This window comes from Watersipora subatra, chromosome 1 (assembly GCF_963576615.1).
Source record: "Watersipora subatra chromosome 1, tzWatSuba1.1, whole genome shotgun sequence".
NCBI lineage: Eukaryota > Metazoa > Bryozoa > Gymnolaemata > Cheilostomatida > Watersiporidae > Watersipora > Watersipora subatra.
In genome coordinates, this window is record NC_088708.1 from 54,445,885 (window position 1) to 54,458,831 (window position 12,947).

At 35.3% G+C, this 12,947-nt stretch overlaps 1 protein-coding gene across 1 annotated transcript; it reads right to left on the bottom strand.

Moving 5' to 3' along the window:
- Positions 1 to 46: 46 nt before the first annotated feature.
- On the bottom strand, positions 47 to 12,836 carry LOC137397787 (dihydroxyacetone phosphate acyltransferase-like). Its single transcript, XM_068083972.1, has 10 exons — positions 12,542 to 12,836; positions 11,912 to 12,422; positions 11,375 to 11,566; positions 11,178 to 11,268; positions 10,272 to 10,492; positions 7,742 to 8,014; positions 5,713 to 5,792; positions 5,002 to 5,145; positions 1,594 to 1,803; positions 47 to 702 (listed from the first exon to the last, which is right to left on the bottom strand). Exons 1-10 carry the CDS (start codon positions 12,788 to 12,790, stop codon positions 553 to 555), a joined length of 2,121 nt encoding a protein of 706 aa, XP_067940073.1. The 5' UTR covers positions 12,791 to 12,836; the 3' UTR covers positions 47 to 552.
- Positions 12,837 to 12,947: the final 111 nt, after the last annotated feature.

Genomic DNA, 12,947 nt, shown 5'->3' on the forward strand with positions numbered 1-12,947 from the left:
GGTATAAGTCATTGTCTAACTCTCCGTTTATTGGTCAATAATTCGACCGATAGGGCGTAATTGGTCAATCATTTTACGAATAAGGTATAATTGGTCAATAATTCGACCAATAAAGATTTGTATATCATGCACCAAGGGCGATTTGAGAGAGTAGATCTTAGGACATGTCCATACAGAGGAGAGACTCAGTCATAAAACCAGGAAATATTATTGAGCTAAAGAGAACGCAGTCTGTCTGTTCTTGTACCAATATAATACCATTAGTATGAGTTGGTATTATATAATGAATGTTAGTATTGACTAGTTTACATTGACTAGCATCACAAATCGTAATCAAAAACCATGATGAATGTCTAAACTATTTCAAATGTATTAGAAAACTACATCATATTTGCAAAATATTAAACCAACCAATAATTGATCTTGCTGCTTAAAGTTGATCACCGCTCTTCAAACATATAAAGTCATTCTGTACAATGTAGTCGTATTATTGGTCTTTATCAAAGTTTACGGTGCCACAACGATTGGCTTTTGACCAATTACATATTAGGCTTATAGCTTTGCTTTGAGGGTGGCAGCGATGGCTGACTGCCTTAGATGCTCTTCTGAGATCTTAGGAAACAAGGCTATACTCTCCAAATCAGCTACTACTTGCGTTAGAGCTGGTGTCCTTGCAGCGACAAATCTCTCTCCATTCCTCACCTGTGTCAGTGAAAGGAAATGCATTACTTTTAAATATGCTGCAGTCAACGATATACACATCAGGAGCCTTATATTAAGACATTTGATTTTGATTAAAAATATTAAGATGCTGTCTATCAGTTGATAGAACTTACTGACTTAAGACAAAATGAATTATGTGTTAGAAAAAGTTAACATTTACATGAAATTAATATTATTACATATGCTATTGAAGACTAATTGAATGAATCTTTTTTAGAACTACACTAGACATGATATTTTTGCTATTTGATAACAATTTATAATATTATATAAAAAGGGTAACATATATATATATAAAGAAAGTAACTACTGACTTAATAACAAAATGAATTTCTAACATAAATATTACTAATATTCATTATAGAATCTTAAATTATAAATAACACTTCATTTTCATTATTGTTATTATTTTATAAATTATTATCTGAGTTTCAAATTCTAATCATGTCACTATCAATTATAACTTAAATATGGTTTCAAGATAGAATGTAATTCCTTATTCACAGTTCAAAGTTTAAACTCAATGGCATCTTGGTACTTCAATGTCATCTACAGATAAAAAAAACTGTAGCCACTCGACAACAAAAATAACATCATGCAATTCAAATAGCCAACACTTATTTTCCCTGGTCACCGCATCATATTCTTTCTCTCTTTATAGCTCATCTGAGATACGATTTAAACAGAGAAAAATAATTTTTCAACTCAATTTTTTAAAGCATCTTACTAGGCAATTTTTAAGTTAAACCGACTGAAGAATTGCCAAATAATATGCCCGAATTGTTCAGCGTCCTAACGCTTATAACAACGAGTATATTATTTTTTGGAAAAACTAAAAATGGAGCATTCAGTATCTATCCGACCCCTTACCTCATTATAAATGACTTTGAAAGCCTTGAGGGCCGTCAAAGCATTGTTCAACATGTCAAGGTTAAGAAGCTCAAAATCATTGAGATCCCCGCTGTTGATGAGACTTAGTATAAAGTATTGAGCGGAGAGAACGAGTTGTTTTGGTCTGACTACAGCCTCTTTGCCGATGCCCATATCAATAGAAGAGTGCAAAATGTATTTGCATAGAGCCTGCAATAACGAAAGCAAAGATGTACAGCCAAAACCTCTACCTATGATTACCTCTACATACAAATCTTAAAAATCTGGAATTATAGAGATATATAAATCAGGATACACAGAGTAACATTTGAGCAAATATTTGTCGTGCCCAGGCTTGGGGCCACTAGCAGTGCAATGCGCACTGCACTAGTGCACTGCAATTTAAAAATAGAAATGTCTAGTGCAATGCTAGTGCAAATTTGACATAAGTCTCTGGGTGCACTAGTGCAAGTGCAGCGCTTAGTGTGACATGGTATGTACTAGTGCACTGCCTAGTGCGGATTAGAAAATTCCCATAAAAGCACTAGTGCAAGTGCAGTGCACAGTGCAACATAAAATGCTCTAGTGCAATGCCTAGTGCGGATTGGAAACTTTTTCATAAATGCACTAGTGCAAGTGCAGTGCCTAGTGCGACATAGTATGCACTAGTCTAAACTAGATCTAAACTGACTGACGCCAACTTTGAAAGGCTAATGTTCCTTCGGCCTAATAAACATCTTCTCTGAACAATATTGCTTATCAATTTTGCCATCAATATGACTTACTGTTTACATGATACTGGTTTATCCAAGGGTAGATTTTCTTGTTGTACATAGTACATTTATGTAATAAGAAGTGAATTCTTCCATTCCATGCTTGCTTAGTATATTTAGTTATTGTAATTTTAATATATTGCACTATTTGATATCTGTTGTCATCTGCACTATTTAATATTGAGCATTATTGTAGGTCTATGGTTTGTTTGAAATTTTAGGTGAGGCTAGTTTATTTGACAAATACATGGCTGACATCCTTTGCACGGCTATAATCGTACTATTGCAGTGTATAGCAGTAGATATCTGTTGATTGGCAAACAATTCTTGCAGCTGCTATAGCAAAAAAGCGCATTGGTCTAGTGCCTAGTAAAGTTTAATAGTGAAGTGCCTAGTGCATTTATGATTTTACACTGCACTAGTGCTAGTGCAATGTCTAGTGCACAAGAACTTTTGCTGTTGCAGTGCCTAGTGCATTTTTGACTTCACTTTTCGATGCACTAGTGCTAGTGCAGTGCCTAGTGCACAAAAATTTCTGCTAGTGCAGTGCTTAGTGCATTTTATATTATTACTATGCCATGCACTAGTGCTAGTGCAGTGCCTAGTGCACAAGAATTTCTGCTAGTGCTGTGCCTAGTGCATTTTATATTATTACTATGCCATGCACTAGTGCTAGTGCAGTGCCTAGTGCACAAGAATTTCTGCTCGTGCAGTGCCTAGTGCATTTTATATTATTACTATGCCATGCACTAGCGCTAGTGCAGTGCCTAGTGCACAAGAATTTCTGCTAGTGCTGTGCCTAGTGCATTTTATATTATTACTATGCCATGCACTAGTGCTAGTGCAGTGCCTAGTGCACCTTACTGTCGTCTAGCCAGCAAATAGTGCAGTGCGCTCAATACTCACTAGTGGCCCCAAGCCTGGTCGTGCCCTATAAAATAGTTTCTGACAAACAATGCACCAAGCATGCAGTTCTCCTTTACATAGTTCACTTCCAATTTGCTTAAATAATATTACACAGTGCTTCATATCTTCCTTCTTAGTTTTAAAATTATTAAACCCAAAAAAAGAGTATAAGTGGTGACAAAAGAAGCAATGGTTTTTTTTAAATTAATACAAAAAATAATATAAAAAATTGAAAAATCAACTTATGATCAATTCTTTGAAAAATCTATCAAATTATTTAATAATTATCACGAAGAAGCTAGTGAAAATGAAGAGGGTAGCCATCATAACATAAAAATCTAATATAAAAACAAACAATATATATACATAAATAAGTTGGGTTAAAGTTGATTTAGTCCAACTCAAACTAGCTCTCCCTATTGTAGGTCTATTTACACACCATTCGTATATCCTCTGAGGTTACACCTCTGTTTGCCTGCCTTCAGTATAAAGCTGATTCAACAACAAAAGGTTATTTTTATTGATTCTTAGTTCATTCATTTGGTTTCTTAGATGTAATTTATAGTTTTTCACATTTAGTATTTTTATAATTCAAGTTGCTATTACAATGCATCTGTTTTTATGCTATATGTAATTCCATAAAGGATTTGTCAAGTTTATAAGTACTAAAATGAATTGAAACTCAATGTACTCCTATATGAATGTTTGTTCCATCAAGCAACAGCTTTAATATGCGAAGCCAATTTTAATATATTATTTTATACGCTGAAGTTTGACTTTAATACTGAAATAAAACACTTGTAAATATTGGGAGTCATCTTTCCTACTATAAGAAGACAGTCATATAATCCAAAAGCAAAGCAACATCACTGACATGGAAAGACAAAGTTGTTCACACCTCTGGCCGTAACAAACGAGTTGCTCACAATTAAGAACTGGTAATCCTTACACCATCCTGAGCCTGTGCCCTAACAATATTGTTAATATATTATCTATCATTTGTACTGTAAATATTTGATATTTCCATATGCTTTGGCTAAATATTTGGTAATATCTAAAGTAGGTGACTTAGCAAAGCTTTGTACCTGTACACAGGCTTACAAGACACTTGATATGTTACATTCTCACCGCTATATAAACTCAGGCTCTTCAGGTATTTTCAATACTACTTTGTATTTATTGCCTTTTCATTGTTAATTTATAAAAACAAAAGTGTATGTCTATTATGGTTGTTTTTACAGGACCGTGGCAAAAAAGCAAAGTGTTTATGTCAAAATATGTTAACATCGTATAACAAGCTAAATGTCTAGCTTTTGACAAAGTAATTCCTGTTATGTAGTCTAGTAGTTACCACCATAAACTACTAAACGGCAGGTCAGTGGTTCCATACCTGCTACACCCGCTACTCTTGCACAAAGGGAAAACGACTCTGAAAGAAAACCTGAGGCAGGCAGCAAGAAACCTCCTTTCATACTCTCATGAGAAAACTTCTGAGATGTTTAATCCAAGCGATTGGATCATGACAAGATCATGGCATCAGGGACCTTTAGCAGAACAGTTAGCACTAATATATGAGTAGGCCTACCTGTTAACTGGTGCACGACTTACATTTTTAAATATTTTAAACGTTTGTAAACCAATGCAAGAGCTGCAAGCCACTACTAGTTAGCTGGAGTTTGTTGCGACTTGTGCCATCCGCTGTAGCTATAGATATACACACTTTACTCACCCAGTAGCCAGTTACGAAGGGCAAGATCATGTTGGTGAGGAAATCTGTAAATCTTGTCACACTCTGCTGTACCACGATTGCACCGGTTTCATTTGTGACAATATCGCTTGTGTGCTCGAGCACCTGCATTGCGTTGTCAAATATCTGTAAGCGGTAGAGGAATATAATTGACTGACTGCAACAGAACAACCTTTAGGATAGAGGCACAATCAGAATACAGTAGCCGCTTCTACAACGTAAACTTCCTTTTACGTAAATTCCACAGAACGTTAAGAATTTATGTAAAGTCGTTGCTCGGCATTTACATAAGAAATTCCATAAAATGTAAAGCGTCAAGACGGTGCAAGTTCTCAAATTCAATTTGAATAGCGAGTGTCCCATAGTTACCTTAAAAGTATTGTACCAAGGATTGTACCAGCAATTGAATCAAGGATAACAAGACCGATGCATGAAAGTTCAAACTCAATGGCATATTGGTACTTCAATGTCATCTACAGAGAAAAACTGGCCACTTGACAACAAGAAGTAATATAATGCAATTCAATTGGACAACTCTTATTTTCCCTGGTCACTGCACCACATTCTTCCACTGTTTATAGTTTATCAGAGTTAAGATTTAAACAGAAAAATAAATTTTCGCCTCCATTTATTTAAAGCATTTTATTAGACAATTTTTCAAACAGCAGGAATTTAAAACTTTTAAAAGCTCACCTCAGGAATAGAATGCTGATCCAAAATGAATTCATTGCCAAACATTTTAGCAGCGAAATCGAAGAACTTGAAGGCCTCCCCTACAATAGAAAAGTCATTATTGCAAATATTCAACAGAATACATATCTATTTATTTCCATAGATACGTACAACCAGTCCAGTTGTAATAAAGGCCATATATATGAAGACTCTAAGCTAACCCCTAACACAATACTCAATCGCCAGATCTCCATTATTGATAGCCAAAGGATCTGATATAATAAACAACATCAATGCCAGAGAGCTCTAGCTCTATGCGCTCTTTGAATCAGCAGATATGTGGATCATCAGCTGATCATCATCAGATTTATATCATGATTGATAAAGCCTACACAGATTTGCTGGTACGTGCAAGCTTTATATATCATTTTTGATGTAAATTTGTAACATTGATGTAAATTTGTAACATTGATGTATTGATGTAAATTTGTAACATTGATGTATTGATTTTATTGATGTAAATTTTCAACATATACACAAAGATAAATTAAGATACAGCTATGTGAACAACATATAGTATTACAAAAATCTCTCATTTTTTCATGGTTGATTAAGACCGGCCGCTCCTCACCAAAAGTGAAAATCTGTGAAATAGAAACTCATGTCTATTAAATAAAGATAAATGAAAATAAAGTCACTTCTTCATTAATCGTAAGTATTTTCCTTTTTTTAAAGTTCACTAGACTATTTAGAGTGTGATGAGAGACACGGTGACGAGCATTTTTACTCTTCACAAAATATAATAAGGAAACAGTGAGCATTACTTATTGCTATCACAATGATGTTCGCGGAGAGATCTGACTGAGCAGAGTGTGAGAAAGATTTACCGTATGTATTTTAAGTTGTTCATTTTCATTAATTCCTTTAATTTTTAATGAATATTTTCTTGCAGTACTGGGGTCAGGAAAGCTGAACTGTGAAGTAGTGAGGGATTACTAATAGTTTACTATAAGTGAAGGTAGAGATTGATGTGTCTGATGCTATGATACGTATTCATACCCGCCAACTTAACGCAGTGATACTCAAGCCTGCCGACGTACCACAGTATAAATTCTGCAAGTTTAGTAGTACAAAAACCAAGATACAAGCACTTGAATCGAGTAAAAGATATAAAACATGCACATTATATTGCCGGGTTCTTTCTACGTAAATTGTAGAAAGAGATTTTAATATAATCTATTCATTCGTTTTATATACGTATATGAAGAATTCTGGAAATCTCAACGTACGCTTGAAAAGCCGGGTTAGAATTTTATCTTAACTAGAATTTTATCTCAGCATAAAATAATTGTTTGCTAAGAATGGAAACTGAATAGCAGAAATGGAGAAATATAACTATCAATAAAAATTATTATATTTAATTAAGGAGAATCCTGAATGAGAATAGCAAAAAATCTCAAATTAAAAAACAAATAATACTTTAACAGTGAGCAACACTTGACATGATGGCAATTATTCGAAAATGAATGAATGAAAATGCGTTCAAAAACTTTGAACATGATGAACAGTTACCGTATTAATCTACTGTAGGTAAAGATGATCAGTCAATATCGGTATGCATAGCTGTAGTGCATCAGGTCAAGTGAAGCTCTAAAGAAGTTGTCTTCCCGACTCATATTAGAACCAACTCGGAGATTATGGATTGCAACTGCTGTGAACAAACAACTCGTAGCATTGCCACAACACCCACATTACATCAGACAAAGTATCAGGCCAAGGCTCTGTTACTGTACCTTTATTTTCTCCGAATAATCCTTTCATTCCTAACCCCTCTCGGCCCCAACCCTCTGTTCACCTCCCCCTTCATTCCTCCCCCTTTTACCTTATCCCTTTAATTCCTTGATTGCATCTTGCGTCTTCCTTTCCATCTCTACACTTCTTTCTTTCACCCCTTCACCTCATCTCTTCCATTTCCATTCATCATACTTCCCACCTTCCTTTCCCTTACCTCACACATTCAACTCATCCCACTTTTCCCACCCTCTCTCACCTCGAGGCAAGACGTGATGTGTAGCTTGACTATTGATGATTATCATGGAAAGAAGACTATAAGGAACGAAGGCATGCACCATCTGGTTTCTATATATCACCAGCACCATGTGAGTAGCTGCATCGGCAATTGTTTCCCCTTTCATGTGTTTGGCCTGGCTTAACCTTTCACCATGATCTACGGTCGCTATTCCTACATGGCTATCCTTAAGAGTTACGAAACTCTTGTGCGATTGAACACAAGAGAGAACAACTTCTTCATCAGTCATATTTCCTAAAGCAATAGAAATAGGTGTTATAGTATCAACATTTTTATAGACGAATAATATTATTCTTAACATAATTTACAGAAAGAAGAATGTAACATCAAACAACATAAAAGTATTTCGAAGGGCTCTTTATAAAAACAAATAAACGTCAAATATTGTACAGTCAAACCTCGACTTACGATCACAATCACATGTAAGGTTTCAACACGCCATGTAGAAACACAGCAAATATTTGACTGAATATCCGACATAATTTCCAACATGCAATGTCTGTAACTTCCCAAATCATTAAAGTTGCCTAAGCAAAAGTAAGCATACTGCTAAAATTAATTAAACAAAAACGATACAAAAATATAACTTGGTTGCAACTTCATCTTCGGCGAGCTAAAGTAAGTTACGCTGCAAATTCTATTGCTGCCTCTATTTCTGAACCTACACATTGCTGACCCTATACTTGGGATTACTTCCATTTACCTGACTCCCCAGTAAAGTAATAATGAAACTTGTATTATTTCATTATTTTACTTTTTACATACATTTTTTCTATTTAGTTTTTACAGTTTTATGTAAAGCATTTATTTTAATGTTCTTTGTACTTAGCTAGCATATTTATCATTATCTAATTGTGTGCCATGAAATGAATTAAACGAAATCCAGTGTATTGATATAAGAATACATGTACTTGTTTTGACAAATGACGACATTGACATGTTTTGACATACAAAACAATTCTGGGAACAAATTAACTCTGTATTTCGAGGTTTGACAGTAGTGTGATAGTGAAATGAGGTCAACAAAATACATTACTATAACACACTATGATTAGAATTTTTACTCCCATTATCAACAGCCCAATCATAACTCGCTGCCTATGAAAGGTGTTGCGGAGTTGTCTTACTAACTTAAAATCAAAACCTTATTTAATCAGCTCAGTAGTAGTTGTGACAGAATGCCCTAACACTGCTCTAACCAGAGACTGACATCGGATTCCTCACACAAGGGAATTGATATAGTAAGTGCTTGACCAAGGCTGCCAACTTGCGCTATTTCTAAACCTCAGCTATTTTGCAAGTTATTGACACGAAGTAAACCTGCTACGAACGTGAACTAGTGAACTCTTATGTAAGAGAGAATTACTGGTTCTCAGAAATATAGACAGAACCAAACCGAAGGCAAACTGAAGATTGACTCTTTGCAAGAATTATATATGCAAATGGTCCAGTCCAAAGTCAAACACTTCGCTACATGACAACCTAAAGATAAAAAGATTATGATTTTTGGGATCATTCCCTCTCTACAGACATGATTGCCAGTATATCTTTTTATGTAGAAAGGAACAACGACAAAAAAATTTAAAAAATTATAATTATGAATCTATTACACATTCACAGCTTATAAAGTCAGCTTGCACATTTTTGCACAAAACTATTACGCACTATTATTAACGTTTTTTTCTTAATTTGATTTTTTTCAATTTTTTTTTAACTCGGCTATTTCACCATTAATTACAGACAACCCTCGGTTGTTCAGACTAACGCAGACTGGGCCATGTCCAAACATTGAAAAAGTCAGGACATTGAAAATTGAGAACAGTACTGTACTGCAAAACCACTGTTAAAAGAAAGGTAAGGCGAGTGAAAAACTGGCGTGCACACGCCGTCTGTCAGGAGAGCCACCTATTGGTCAAAGTTGTCATTCTTCGAACAGACATGGCCGCTTTAGATAATCATCCAGACCCAAGACGTTGTCTAAACAATTGAAAGTTCAGGGAACAGAAGTCCAAAGAAACAGGGTTCGACTGTATCAAGCAATGAATCCTTTTAAAACTCATGACAAACTGCTGGATTTATTCAATAACTCTACCAAATAACAAACCACATAAATTGAACCTAGTCTATAAACTTATATTATGATAACATTACATATATTTGTTATTTAATTAAGGCAGTAACTAATGAGACGATTTATAGAAACATGAATTTTTTAAAATTTATTGAGAAGACAACCCCAATTGCAAATTGTCACTCGTTATGATGTGAACTACTAACGAACTTGGGCCATTTATCAGGTTATTTTTCAGACCGATAGACTTTGAAAAGTATACTTAGCAGGTAAATACAGGTAAACAGACTATCAGGATTGTATGTTTTGGCGCCAACATGGTCTGTGGCAGGTGAAATGTCTAACACCCAAGAATGATCTCTATTCATAAAATAGCGTTTGAATAAGAACTAAGCAGAGCTCAATGCAGAAAATACTTACCAGGCCAGTCGATGTAGGCTCCAACGTTGTTAGCATGGCTCTTAAGCCACCTGACAGTCTCAGTGAGGGCGCTGACAGAAAGTCTGTTACGGTTCTGTAGGAGGACAGCCGCTATCAAAGACCAAACAGAGAGCACCATGCACTTTTGGTGCTGCCACAGAATGTTGTACCCAATCTCTTCCACCAATGCCTCTTCATCGACTGTGATGTTACTCATGAACCTATAAATAATGGCACCTCTTTGAAACAAGGACATCTGAAGGTTTAATATAAGAATAGTGCATTGTCCTGCTCTAACTTATAACGTACATTAAGAAAAGGACTTGCATGTCACTAGCTGACCAACAAGTGAACCTGTCAGATTTTCAGTACAAAAGTAAGTTACATAAACAATATTTTACAAACAACAATGTCTTTCAGTAATATTAGAAAATACAAAAAAAACAATTGCGCTATTTCTCTGTTTGCGAAACAGAACGAACTTAACAAAAATCATATATACATGTATATCACATACATATGTGATCATATAATCACATATATATGTTTATCAATATAAACCAAAGTTAAATCCTTCATCAATCAATGTGAAAACTTTTAAATTAAAAAAACTTGGGTTGTTAATATAGCCTTAGATCAATGTATGTCAAAGCTAAGTTGATAGATGTAATCACTACTGCAAATCGTTGTGATAGGCAGTACATGAATAGATGTTAATTGTTCAGATACCTTCGACTATAAAACCATCCGTGATCTTATAGCCCTAACATGTATTTTATTAAAAGCAACTGAGTATTCTTCAAAAAAACAGAACAAGTTCCACCTACTGAGACATTGCTCATGCCTAAACAAGCTTTGGTTTGAATGACGCCAGTCTATACTAGCCCAAATTAATTGAAAACTAACCTTGGCTCAAGGGCGTGAGGCAGTCGGTCAATCCTCCCTGTAGCCATCTTTCTTGTACTGATCGGTGGGCAAATTGTCAAATGAATATTGCCTAAACAACAGATGAACAACCACTTAAGTGTGACTTGGCAATAAAGAATAGCATGATTTCTACAAAAAGTAAAAGTGCGGTCAGAGAACATTTCCTGTTTAATTACCATAGCTTTCATTAAGAATGCTGAAAACTTTGAAAAGTTTGGAAGTGGACTCCTTGGGCTTCGGAATGCCAAGCAGCTCCTGAGCAAAGAGATTTTCTTCAAGAACCCTGTCATAGCTGATGCTAATTGGGACTATCATGATGTCTGGCACCAGTCCTTTAAAATAGGCCTCCAGAGAACCAGCCAGCATGCCTGTAAAGTTTTATATTTTCACTGACAAACTTTGCCAAAGCCGAGTAAACTCAAATTCAATAGTTGATTTACTTGACAAGAGAATAAGTCTAGACTAGAGCTCAATTTTGCATTTTCTCATCACATCTCAAACTTAATTGGAACAAATTTCACTATATCTCTATTACGGATAACCTTAAACATAAATTACCATTGCAAAATATATAGTAATAAGCTCAATTAAGGCAGTGACCAATTATTGAAATCTTGCATCGGTTTCCTATTTTTGCTGACAATCATTTTTTCAAATGTTTGATTTTAAAAACTGTCAAGATGGTTTTTAAAAGGTAAAAAAAACAAACCAACCCAGCTTAGGAGCATAGCACTTTTGAGTTCGACTTCGTGTTCCTTCAACGAAGAACTCAATTGGATGATCACCGTTGTAGAGTTGTGTTTGAACATATTCTGTAAATATGGCCCAGTATAGCTTATCTGATCGAAACGATCGTTTAATATAGAAAGCACCGCTGTTACGAAGCATGGTGCCTACTAAAAACATGTCCATGAAGTCTTGCGCTGCGACAATTGCTGGAAGTGGTAGATCATAATGAAAGCACATAATGGAAAGTATGATGAAGTCAAAATAGCTCCGGTGACTTGGAACTAGAAGAACTGGATACTCCTGTACAAGATCGTTTACCATTGAAAGTCCCTGGGCATTGACGTAAATGTGATTGTGAAGGCGCTTCAGGACTTTTATTAAAGGATAGCCAAGAGTCCGGACTGATGCCATATTGAATCGATGAGCCATGGCAGTAAGAATATTTTCAGCTTCTCTGAAGACTTCTAGTTTAGAAGAACCAGTCTCCTTGCTAATCTAAAATCATAATAATTAAGATTTAAAATATTTACAGTTACTTAAGTTATAGCAAGTGCCTAAAACAAGCGAATTTAAGGTCATTACTGACAGTAAGGCGTAGAGACCGTTGTACCTACTTGCTCAACAACATATGAAACCCTGTCGCTACATAGAACATCTTTGTTGAGTTGTGCATAATTACGCTCATGTTTGTATTTATAGGTAGCAGTTTTTGGCACTTTCTTCATAGCCCACGATAGGTCACTGAATGGAGCTATTCGATCACTGAGCATATCGACATAACCATCTTTAAAGTTGGCATTGGTAGACGAAGGAACAGTCCTTTTTTTAATCCAAGCACTAGATGTATCACTACTTGTTTCCATTTTAAATTAGTACAATCAGTGGTAAAAAAATTCAATGCGCGCGTGTCATTTCCTTCTACAATGGAATAAAAAAATGGGCGTAGTGAATGTGTCCCAATTTATGTTGGACGATAAAAAAATTACCTCCTAACACAAAATCTTAATTAAACCAGCGAAT

Excerpts from the sequence above, each read along its gene's own strand:
- LOC137397787 (XM_068083972.1), bottom strand. The coding sequence starts at position 12,790 with ATGGAAACAAGTAGTGATACATCTAGTGCTTGGATTAAAAAAAGGACT. Across the intron at positions 11,567-11,911 it reads GTGCTATGCTCCTAAGCTGG|GCATGCTGGCTGGTTCTCTG; the intron begins GTTGGTTTGTTT and ends AAAACTTTACAG. Across the intron at positions 5,793-7,741 it reads ACATCACGTCTTGCCTCGAG|GGGAGGCCTTCAAGTTCTTC; the intron begins GTGAGAGAGGGT and ends TTTCTATTGTAG.